A 12,712-nucleotide genomic window follows, 5' to 3' on the forward strand; every position below is an offset into this window, starting at 1 on the left:
GTAGTTGTAGTAAACCAGCAGTCCCTTCCCCCGTCCACCTTTATTCTTTTCTTCACAACAAGGCTTTCAAATAAATCATGCTTGTACCGTAGCGAAGTACCAGTGTTGAATAATGATGTCATGCTATTCATGATGACGCTGACCGTTACAGTGATTCTTTCTTACAGACACTAAGAAATTGTAGGCTTACCACGTAAATTTCGTTCGCAAGGATACCAAGTTTCGTGTCTGAGGATATGCATAAAATACTGTTTATTGCTGAGTGTTGGGGTACTATATATACATATATATATATATATATATATACTGATGTATAAGCTTTTTCTGAATAGTCGGGGATTACTCCGTGTTAGTTAAGGTTATAAACTATTCTCCTGGTAATTGAAGAGAGATAACTGTCGAGTGGTTTGACAATCATTTTCGCGATTGAAAGTAAACTATCTAAACCGGTTAGTTTTCATTTACGAATGCAAACTACACGAATAACACTGAATAGCTTATTCACTTCAGAAGGCTTTAATGAATGATCAGTCATCATCATTATTGCCCTGTTATATGAGAAACTTCGTCCTATAACAATTCCGCGTCAGCAGAATCTTATTGTTAGTTTGACAAAAAGTCTACTTTGAGGTCTGGTGCTTTGATAGACAGCATAATTTAGCGCTCTGGCCAGTGAACAAGACGGGGTTATTTAATTTTGGGTATAATAATACCAATAAATATAATGAAGCTTAAAAGGGACAGTGGACTTAGCTCTTCATGGAACAGGCTACCGGACAAAGTGAGTTGATCAACAAATTTGCAGTATGTGTTAGAAGTGCGGGCAGACCGTAGAATCATATGCCACGAACGGACCAGACTAAAACCCATGAATTTGTCCGTTAATAACCTGATACGACTGATATCAAAGTAACCTACTCGGAATTGTGGACACCACACGATAGGCCAGTAAGAAAATAGCACCAAAGTGCCGTTTATTTCTGAATAGCTGAGTTTTAAACAGTGTTTTCCCCACCCTACAAACGGAACACCTCTCCACTTAGGCTTTTAGTGAGACGACTGACGCGAACGATCGGAAACCAGTCCACTCCTTTCTTTTGTAATGGACGGGTCTACCTCCTCTGCCTTTGTGATTCACAACAAACAGCTATTGAGTAATGACACCAGTATCGTAGCCTCTTCAGATGTTTGCTTCCATGTTATATACCTGAACCAAATTTTTTTGTGGTCCAAAACTCTCAAATTGGAAACATAAAACCAAAGAGGATGATAGTTCAGCTGTAACATTCCTTCACTGCAAAACTATCATGCCGCCCGAATGAAGCACGGGGCTGAGCTAATACCAGGTGACCCAAGCCTAGACAGAAGCAGTAAAGAGACTGAGGTTGGGTTCGAACCACGGAAATTCCGTTCAGTAACTTTGCATCTTAACCAGTAGACTATCTCACCACTGCTGAATAAACGAAGTTCTGCCGTCAAGCCTACACTACCTCTTTTCAATAAATAGCAGTTATAGAAATAAACTAATCTGTTTGCCGCATTCAAATTAAGAAGTAGAACACCGAGAATGGAAACAAGCATTCGTTTCATTCCTAGTTGCGTCCGTAACAAAGTCGTTCTCATCACGAGGCTTGTAAATCCCGTAAGCTGGACAGACGGGCAGTTCGGTTACACAGCTGTTTAACAGTCTTTTTACCCTCCATTGTGCTCCTCTTCGCCATGTTACCAGATGCCTTAGATGTCTTGCCCCGTCTTGTGTTCACGATTGAGGCACTCTTAGCATTCACAACAGATCTGTTCCAACTCTTTCCATCTTCTCTATTCTGATGTTTATGTTCCATGGAGTGCGTGGGTTTGATCTGTGACTCCTCTCCTTCACCACAGGGACTGGTTACAACGATAGATCGTGTCTCTGTCCCATGGACTGAACCGGCGCTAAATTCACTTTTTAGTGTGAGACTTTCACGTTCAGATCCAGTTGCGTTTTCACCATACGGAGCGGAAGGTGCGGCAAGAAAACCTGTTTTATTACTCTCTTCAGATAACTTCCCAATGGTAAACTCGTAGGCAGAGGTCCGATCGTCCATCTGTTTCACCCTCTCGTGGAGAAGCAACGTAGAGCTTGGTCTCGATTCATCAATTTCGCTGATTTCTGATTCTCTTGAACTGGGAGACCACAATGGTTCTTTAGAATAGGGTGTTGTGATCGGAGTTCTGTTCCCCCAAATAGGCTCTTCAAAGTCACCCCGTTGAAGTTTTGGTTCATTGTATTCGGACTGATCAGGCGAATAACTTTCCAGGTCCTTAATTCTAGGAAAAACTGGGGAGTCTGTCGGACGGTAAGGGTCACCTTCCGGTTCTTCCGTATTCAAGACATGAAGATTAAATTCACGCTGGTTTATTTGATAGCTTAGCCAGTCGAGCTGGCTAGTATCGATAGACAATGGATTTAATACAATACTAGGCAGAATCGGTAGTTTGACTGCAGCTGGGTTCAGTTCCACATCATCATTTGTTAGGGCTAGGTTGGGGAATGCAATTATTGCATCAGCGGTAGGGATTCCGTTTTCTATCGGATCTGATAACACGCTACGGTCTACTGACGAACGAAGTTCGTCTCCAAATGTCTCTGGATTTATAGTTGATGTGAATGTTAGATGGTGGTGACCTTTGGGGAATACAGCCTCAATCGCACGAACAATCTCTTCATTCGTCGAGGTTAGTCTGGCAGCTGTAATAGGCTCTACTCGAGAGGAAGAGGTGAACTTTGAGGAGCTCGCTTTGTCACTGATTTTTTGCACGAGAACCCTTGGACGGTAGTAATGAGTTAGAAGTGCACGTACTCCGGAAAAGTGTTCAATCAAACATGGCTCAGCATGGCGTGCAAGGAGCGCGATTCTCTGAGCTCGCACTGTTAGATCACGCCCGTCACTTGTGATCCAGGTAAGGGCAGAGAGTATTAGCCGCTGTTTCAGCTTTTCAATATCACTGATTCGACGAGCAAGGTGACATGCTTTTTGGAGTAGCACGTCACTATTGTCCACAATGGATGGAATTTCTCCATGTGCGAAGTCTGCAGCTAACGGGCTAAGCAAATTGGATGGGAGTACCTTGACGCTAGCATGTGCTTCCATTGTGGCAATGGCAGAAGCTGCAGGTACAACTGTTCGCATGGTAAATTTATTCAAGCGAGCCAGAAGACGGCTTCGATAAGAACGTACTTCGTCCGCACTTTTACTAGGACGTTTAATCAAATTCCGCTTGTATGGATACAAGTGATCCCACCAGTGTTGAGCGATACAGTCAAAGAAATGAAGAAGTGTTTGAATTCGACGCCGGTAGGAGTCGATTTCCGTGGCAAGCGCACTGCCACACTGTGTACCGGAACCTAGCATATTTGGAGTTGGAGCACGTGAGATGTCCAGAGGTCGAAATAGTGTGTGGTTATTATTATTGTTCGGATTCGGTGCACATTGTCTGGAAACGGTTTTCAAGGCAGTAAATACATGTCGTATTTGTGCCATTTTTCAGTGTATGCTAGGTAGTTTTTCCGTAAACAATTACCACGCGGTAATATGCTTTTGTTTCAAGTAGTTGGTTGATGATTTGAGTAGCCCTAAGTATGCAGGGTTTTGGGCCGATAACGCACTCCTGTTCGTGCACCTGAACTTTTTACAAGTGAGGAATATTGATATATCGATCGATGTAGTTGGTTCAAAACCACAGTCATGTGGAGCTTGAAGAAGCTGATACGCATGTCTGAATGTTCTCATGCATACTAGCCTTAGGCCATGTTTCAGTCGTACAAACAACCTTTAAAATATTCCCAACAGCAAGACAACAGTTCACCGATCGACAGAGTGAATCACCTACTTGGTGAAAGTGACAGTTTTATTTTACTGCCTTGAATTTTCTGTGCCATTATGAAAGCTGATCTAGCTTTTTCACGCATTCTACTTAGCATCTGATAAGCTGTCAGTTCTTTCCTGACTCACTGAAGTATCCACTTCCGTTGGGTAAGCTCACTCCAAGCATATTAATGAGGAATAAGTTTTCAACCTAAGATGTGCAATGAAAGCGGCAATCCTCTTCCCATCATTTGCCGTATCTATCGCGCTAAATTATCACCTGTCCTCGCACCAACCAACGTTTTGGAAATTTACACCGTAGATAAACTCTGGCAATTTGATTGAGTGGATGAAATAAGATGCGTACCCATACCGGAAGGGAACAAAGTCATTTCAGAACAACCCCATATATGGAGATCCCTCCAAACGAATTCCACCTTATAGAGCTAAGATCCGAAAGTTTTAGGAAGCCTCCTACATAATTAAAGTGATCTTCTTGTGAGCTCTTACCTCAACTAAGCAGCGGGTTCTGCATTACGAATTGGATTAGTCCATCGAATCAATCATAAGAAAAGCGAAACATAAAGATAAAACGGTGGAATCGATTGGGAAAAAAACAGTTTAACAGAATTACCATAACTTTGAGGAGTAACCTTTGCCTTAAAACCATAGGGAAGCTTTAACTGAAAGTTTCTTCGGGTTACCTTGTTCACTTGCCAATGATCGGAAGGCTAATTCTTCATGTTGGCAACGTGTCGGAAAATTGGAAGCTCGCGTGCTATCGTTGGTATTTGATCAGGTGGCTGTCGATCTCTTCGTCGAGCTCGGCAGTTGATTTGCAGACGTTTCGTCGCCATTCGAGGAGATATCTTCAGTGCGCTGTTGGCACACTAAAGCACACCAGCGCACTGAAGATGTCTCCTCGAATGGCGACGAAACGTCTGCAAATCAATTACCAAGCTCGGTAAACAGATCAACAGCCACCAAATTCTTCATGTACAACATACGGAAAAACCGAATCTATCGACGTTGAACAGTATAGGAATCTTGTCTGAGTGTTTTGTATGCATCACCCGTTTACGAAAACACCACCCCCGAGGGGAGGGTGGAGGCAGAAAGACGACCATTGTAAAGAGAGACAGAAAATATCTCTTTGAGGAGGCATTTTCCGAGAACCAATTATTCCCGAACCACTTATTTACTTATTAAGAAGAAGCCTTACGATGGAAATGCCGTTTAGTGGTTCTTCATACTGGTGTCGGGCCCAACGCTGACAAAATATACATGCCTGGTTAATTGTTCCTATACATTAGAGGACACTTGTCGACTGCCTTTGCCACAGTTTAGCCCCGTAAATATGCACAGCACCAATTGTTGGAACCTAGATTGATGTCACACAGGAGAGGGGAGTACAAAATAACTCAGTATCCGTTGAGATCCCGACAAATACTTTCGTGCTTGTCACCATATTCGAACATATATTCGTGACGAATTATCTCGTTTTGTGACACTGAGTTTAGGTAGGCTGCACAAAAATTCCCTGACGTTGTACTTGAAGCTATAGGAGCTGATGGTTAGTACATCAGTTAACCGTGTTCCCTCTTCAAAGTTATACAGAATTGGTGGATGCCCAGTTTCATTATTCCATACTAATTGAAATACCCCATCGAGTGTTTCAAAATTGTCTGAAGTATCCTGATATAACCAATACACTAATAATAATAAAAACGCGTGCGAAACAGTTGTTAACAAATGCATTTTCGCCTAGCAAAATCCTCTGTACAGAAAACATTTCGGTATCTCCCGAAGGTGATTAAATGAGAGAGGGACTATTGCGTTTGGAAATATCTAGCGGGAGTGTATGTCTCACGCTTCAGGAAAAACCTGATCATAAAAAACTGTAGGAGAGTTGAACACCTCTGGAAGTCAATTTTCGAGACCGGAAAATCGTCTATCAGGTGCAGTAAGACTGTAGGGATAGCCAGGATCGCTGGGCAGGTTTCTTCACGTTGAAGGCGCGTGCGATTTGCCTTAAACCTTATTGCTTTGGTGTCGTGTTCGATATGATCTTAAATGGGAGACTGAAATAACGAGTAATGATACAGGAAAAAAGGCCGACTGAAACCAATAAGATGAACTAAAACTTGCTCAAATAACAGAATGCATCAGTCGATACAGGACTGATTCACGATACGTTTTTCAATCACATTCTTCTAGTGGATCTTCGAATTATATGGCCAATTTTATCCGTACTACGTTCAATGTATTTAATATCATGAAAATATTCTAAACATGTGGCTATATCCATGTCAAAGCAGTCGCCTATGAAAATCTTTGTCACTTAGGCTCTGGGAATGGCTTTAAACTTGATTCGCTCCTTGTCGACAATTCTGAGGATACAATGAACTGACAGCACCTCATTCTGTCAAAGAAACTTGAGTAACACCAGGTTACATCCTGACTATAAATTTTCACTCTCATTTGTTGTATGCTCACATTACAAAGTAGACCCTTAGAGAGCAATTTAAATGCCTCAAAACCTCATGAGGGTTGGTTTGATTCTCAACATTTCGGATAAAAGCACATCCTTAGAGAATTCACCGAATTGGGGTGGAATTAGACCAACCACCTACTGTACGCATCGGGTAACAGAACCAGAATTTAACTAGGGGATTTGCAAAGCACCCTTCTATTCGGATAGCTCTCCAAGTTTTCAGTGAGTTTTCAGTAACAATAGGGCCAATCAGGGTATGCAATTTCCCGGGACTTAGCAGTTCAACAGTGACTCGCTAGTCTTCTGCAGTAGTGCACGTCTGCAGCTTTAGTAACGATGATTCACCAGGTGGCATTTGGCTTGGTACCAACGGTCGATGTACGCAGTCGGCCTAACACAATCAATGGCCTAGCCAGTTTCGGGTTGTGAGGTAGTTCGGTTCTGGACACAATGAAGAGCAGCGTAACAGGCAGAGGAATGCAAGTGAAGTCGTATTTTTGGATTTGTGACTTTTGTCTTCCAAACACAAAAGACTACTTGGATAGGTGATTCCATCGTACGCCCAGTCCACAATAACCGCAGGTAATGAATCTAATGGTCCTCAGTAAAAATTGTGTGGCTAGAGAAAATGTAGGGATGGAAAACGATACTTCATCAAACGCCGAGTGCGCTTACCAAATATGGTTATGAATGTTTCTCAGCGTTTACGATGCCATGATACTAATTGTTTCGAAGATAGCCAACGAAGTTCCCAATGTCTAAGGTCGGTCCAAAAGACCTAAATCTCTTTTTCAAAAGACACTAGTGAGCGCAGCCCCAAAGCAGCACTGAAACTATGTATTAGAGACATCCGAATACCTTACACGGTGGTAAGCACTTTCACTGCGCGCAGTGAAGCGTAGAGTTCCTTCATATCCCTACGACTCCATAAACAAGGCTAGCTACTGTGTCAAGTCCACTGTGGCAAGGTTAGTTGGAATTCTGCCTTCTGGATGGCACGACAATTTCGTATCGGCTTGGGAAACCCTAGCAATGATCACCAATCTCATTCACTGTGCTGTTTAGGCGGACAGGACATAAGTAGTGGGATCGGTGCAAAACGAAGGTGTTGTAGGTATAGCCTCAGTTAGGGTCAATGACACTGAAGGCAATCATCCAAGATGAGGCCGTTCTATCTGGCTCTGGTTGACCTATGGGTACAGCGGTTACGATGGCAATGAGGCTGTGGGTTTGTTCGATATAACTGTTGATGAGGTTAGGCCAGTAACGGAAAATCAGGTTTTGGAAATTCTGACTAAACGGCATCATTGTCTCCTCCTGTCGATAGCCTGAAAACCCATCCGGACATTTCGCACCTGGTGCTTACTACTGCTTCTGGACATATATAGTTTAGCTATCTGCCATTGGTAATCACGATGGCAATATCATAAAAGTAGGCTCAAATGAAGTAATATTTTGCTCGCATCTGAGGCATAGCTCATCAAAGTTCAATAACCAACAACGGAAAGACTACAGTCAGTCTCACGAGGAATTGTGTACGTCGAATGCACACGTTTCCATCATCGTACCGAAATGATGTCGATCGTAGATTCGGCAGAAGTACTCTTCAATATGTCCTTGAATTTGGGTGTCCTAAGTTGGGCGGGGGTAGAAAAACTGACGGAGCCATATCGGAATTTCACGAACTATATCAAGTAATATTGGAGTGACCGCAGTTACACACGAACCATTTATGATTTTATGTATGATTTAGGTTATATTACCAGAGATTTCGACATTTTTGAAAAAAATCGTGCACCTTATAGTCACTCAAGATGACAACATCCTGAGTGAGCATAAACAGATCGCTGGTCAGTCCTGTGAGGCCAAGTTGGCGTATGGCCAAGTAGGAATTACGCTATCAACAAGCAGACGAAATTTATTCAACTGGTATGTCGACTAACCTCATAGAAGCACCACTGAAGCATCTAATTTCACTGAGAAAGTACCAGTTAATGCTTTTTATCCTCCATATCACGCGGCCACTCAGTTTGGATGGAGTATTATTAAGACACTGATGGGAACTTGTTTCTAAAACTTGTGGCAGGGAAACTTCACTGGAATGACAGTGTTGGTGATTGCATAATCCCAATGACGCACGTATTTAGAACGCCCTCCATTATTATTCTGACACAAGAGCGTACGCCTGAATCAACCAACCACCATCCCTTCCAAAGTCGTTCGGATGATCTTCACACAATCAGTCATGATCTCCAGTAATAATTCATGCAGATGTGTCACCTCCTTGTAATGTATCAGCTGCTTGTAGTAACCTAACGCTACTAGTTCATGGAAACCAATTTCAGTCAGGTCTGTAGAATTTAGAATATTTATTTTCGATATGTATATATCTGGACGTGGTAGACCCTCGTCACCCTGAAACCAAGCAGCATTTTTGGACTTGTTTATAGCGTCCATGGAACTTCTTGGTACTGTAGCAGATGCTTTTACGTTGAAGACATTAGGAATACCAACTGGACACTAACGGTGGCACCCATCAGTCACATTATCCGAAGAGGAAGATGACCGTATAATTTTGGTTCTGGCATACCTTTCCAAACGACCAACTGAGTATGACGTCTAAAGCAGAGGTTTGTAACGACGTGGCTTGCATGGGGTCCAAAACCCGGTTTTTCAAATCTTGTTTTTTCGATATAAACTCCCCTAATCGGTTAACAGGGTGGGAAATCTATCTTTGTGGTCTGAGAACCAGCGTAGAGGATCTGTCAACTTTCCAAATTGTCTCACTGAAACTTTTGTAGATCACAAAGCCTTCAAATTCAACGTTTCCGGCATAGTCCATGTTGTTTGGCGTTGTCTGCCGAGGAGTTTGCGTATATTCCTCTAGAATTTTAATATGCTTTGTGAGAAATCTCGTAGAAAAAATAAGTTGGTAGCACCTTCTGCAGAGGCAAACTTCTCCCAGACGCTGTACAGGATCCAGCATCCGCGTGCACTGAAAATGTATTATTTTCAAAAGAAATGTTTTCTAGTTCGTTTAAGTTTGTCTTCTCGTACAAATACAGGATTTGGCTTCGGCCGACGATGGGAGACTTTCGCCTGCCGACAAGGATTTGGCTTCGAAATGAACTGCCTGAGTGGCCTAAATTGGATTTGTTGACACTACTTATACCTTTTCGTTTCCTCTGATTTCACTTTGAAAGCACATTATCAAAACTTTTATTTTCACTCGAATTCATCTGAAAACGAACAACCTCGCGATTTAAAAACGATGTCGGTCAGTGACAAAAAGTCCGTAGCATACAACAACAATCGCTCTAAAAATTGTTTTCGTTGACGACTAGGCCTTTGTCTTGGAGTTAAGTATCCCCAAAATCACAGTACAAGCACGAATTCTACTCACCTCTCCAGGAATTGTTTACTGAGTACACTTCAACCGTACAATGGTAGGAAAGAAGCGCACATGAATATACCTTGACTTAAATGCTTTCTTCGAGCATTTGATCTCCATCGCCTTCCTAGCGTGGCGGGGAGTGGCCGTTTTCAGTGAGTCTGAAGAGAAATGGCGTGCAAGCGGGTCAGAAGTGGCATTCAAGATATGGGCCGCCCTTCTGTTAATAACTTATGGGTGCATATCGATTGGCCTGACAAGGCCCCTGCACAACATGAAGATAAAATATACCATCAGACGGTCATTCCAGCGCCTGAGTGAACACTCACTTGACCTCTACTTGAAAGACTGTTTGAAGGTCTGCTCCGCTCGTCAAAAATTGTGCAAAGACAACTGACTGCGAATCCGAACGCCAAGATTAGTCTCACTTTCCGCGGGATTTCGAAACATCATGTAGTCTCGTGCTTTACCGTGCCTCCGTATCGAAGGTAGGCTGAGTTTGTCACACCAGAAATGGCTTTTGTAAATGTTTCGATCGACCTTTCCAAATCAAGTAGTCATCCTGTTATCAGACTCTATTTTGTTCCGGTTAGGATCTAACCAAAAACGAACTAAAGTGAAACGTAGGCTCGCCTGTTGCCGATCATAAAATTCTCATACACTGATCCGGTAATATGGAAATCCCCGTCAGCTCAACTTATGAATTTATCAGATGAGCCTACAGGAAACCAATTTATCATGTCTCAAACGTTACTCATACTACTGAGTCAGAAGCCTAGCATGCCGTGTACAGGCAACTTATAGACTTCTGAAATGTTCAGTCCTATGCCATGCACATGTGTTCGGCTGTACAAGGCATCCAACCAAAGCCAGAATGGGTACATGTGGCAATGAATCTTGATAAACCAACTGGCCTTTCGACATACAAGTAAACGCCGCACAGAATAATCTAGATGATCATGAACTTGAAAGTCAAACTAACCATCGTTTGGGCAGATAGTTTTCACAGAGCACAACGGTCCGACTAGACGTCTGATAAAATGCAAAATCTTGATTGCCAAGATCCACCTTAACAACGAATAGTAACAAGTAATGGACTACAGGGACAGAGGGACCATGAAGATCCGTGGGGCACTCATTTTCCTGAGTATGTATCAGTTGCGTAGTGGTGATCTGAACGATTTACTGGTGAAAGTGTAACCTGGGAGTGTTAAGTGTTTAGTACCGATGATCAGATGGATGAATGTAGTTGCTGGCCCTGTCCAGTTGGTTTGAATAGTTCATTATCTTTCTGATCGTAAAAATTGCAGGAGCCTCGAAATGCGCTCGTTGCGTTAAGGCGAAGGGAAAAAACGTTAGATGGACTTCTTTGAGTTTGACAATTCACTTCACTCTTGAGGATTCGACACTAAGGTGTGGTTTCTACCGAATCTTCTTTTGTCAGTAAGTGTTCCTGTGAGTCTGACTTGCATTTCATGCCTTTTTGGATACGTTGTGGTCATCTTAAGGTTTGCTCGACAGTCACTGCCGTACCATCTGAATAATTTAGCGCATGAACCCAGTTTTTTGCGTTCATTCACTAATCTCGAAGGAAATGTTCAAAATTTTTTAGTTGAATCCGTGCCATATACTTTTAAGCTTGGTCACCAGCTCCATAGACAGATAGATTAGGCTGCAATGAGATTGCATGTTCCGATTCGTGTCGCTACTCTGTTTCTGAAACATCTGTATTCATACTTGTTCGTGATTTTGATAACAATTATGTCCCTGAAAGCAGACACCGTGGATGTAAAGTATTCCACAATCACACATCAGAAGCACAATAACAAACATATGGCATACAGTTAATATAAATGAATTGGATACACGGGGAAGACGGCTTGTCCAGTGGGGGCTAGTTCCAAAATAGTCTGGTGGTGCGAACCAACAAATTCTGTGCCAAACCTCTCGTTTGTCAGGTTTCGATCGGTATCGCTGAAGAAGCATCCAAAGCATTGGTTTTGCTTTCTAACATTCCTGAAAACCCCATCAGAATCTATCTCGACAACATGCCGTTCAATCGAAGACTTTGTGTTGTGTCGACCGATTGCACGTTTTGGTAAATGCTCGAAGATCCACAGAGAATGGCGTCGAACCGTTCGTTCTACTGATGTGTCACTCACTGCAACTACAAGTAAAGGAAGGAATGACCTGTGGAGTAGAATGAGTAGACAAATTCCGGGACATGAGTCTGAAGCTAACGTAACATTATAGTTATGAAATATCCCCAAACTACCAGATTTCACAGTAAAACGAAGATACCGTATGTTTATTTTAGGAAGACCACGCCAGGCGTCAGTGGGAAAAACGCAGTGAACCACTAACACACTAACACACCTTCCCACAAAAATCCAATATACTTTAATTTACTGCTACTGACCTCCTCATTAGTTTTTGAATAAGAAGACTAGTTTCCAGAACATCGAGTAAAATGGCGCTACGATGTCAAAGTTCATTGATTCGTCGACTAGTCGAAAGAAGGCGAAGGTTCGTTGACAGCTAAACCAGGCTCTAAGACCATTCTACGGCTAACAATGACGGGACTATTTAGAAACAGCCACCATAGAAGGACTGCTTCAAAGTCCAGCTGTGTTCTACGAATGAAACTTGTGACAATTTGAAATTAGCTTTCGGGATCAATCTTAGAGAATCAACCATGTGGAATTCGGAGCTACTTTATGCGAGACAATACTTATTTGACGGAATCAAAGAATGACCACCGTAGAGGGTCTGTCAGTTTTGGAAGGACGTTTCGGAGGAATAATATAGTATAGATCACTAGTTACCAAGCTCGCACTTGCGATATCATCCATTTGTTCCGATCCGTAGATTTCAGTTTTTTTTAAATTCAAATGTAATGGGGTTTAACTTAACGTACTCATGGTGTCTATATGGCTTTGGTACTGTATGACGGATCACGCATGATAGGTAAAATTACGT

At 42.4% G+C, this 12,712-nt stretch overlaps 1 protein-coding gene across 1 annotated transcript; it reads right to left on the bottom strand.

Annotated features, from left to right (window-relative positions):
• Nucleotides 1–1,625: 1,625 nt before the first annotated feature.
• On the bottom strand, nucleotides 1,626–3,524 carry T265_12446 (hypothetical protein; the record flags this gene model as incomplete). Its single annotated transcript, XM_009163862.1, has 1 exon — nucleotides 1,626–3,524. A coding segment is annotated over one exon (1,899 nt), but the record flags the coding sequence as incomplete, so codon positions are not given.
• Between the last annotated feature and the right edge of the window lie 9,188 nt (nucleotides 3,525–12,712).

The sequence above is a fragment of the Opisthorchis viverrini genome (assembly GCF_000715545.1).
Source record: "Opisthorchis viverrini unplaced genomic scaffold opera_v5_1, whole genome shotgun sequence".
Classification (NCBI taxonomy): Eukaryota; Metazoa; Platyhelminthes; class Trematoda; order Opisthorchiida; family Opisthorchiidae; genus Opisthorchis; species Opisthorchis viverrini.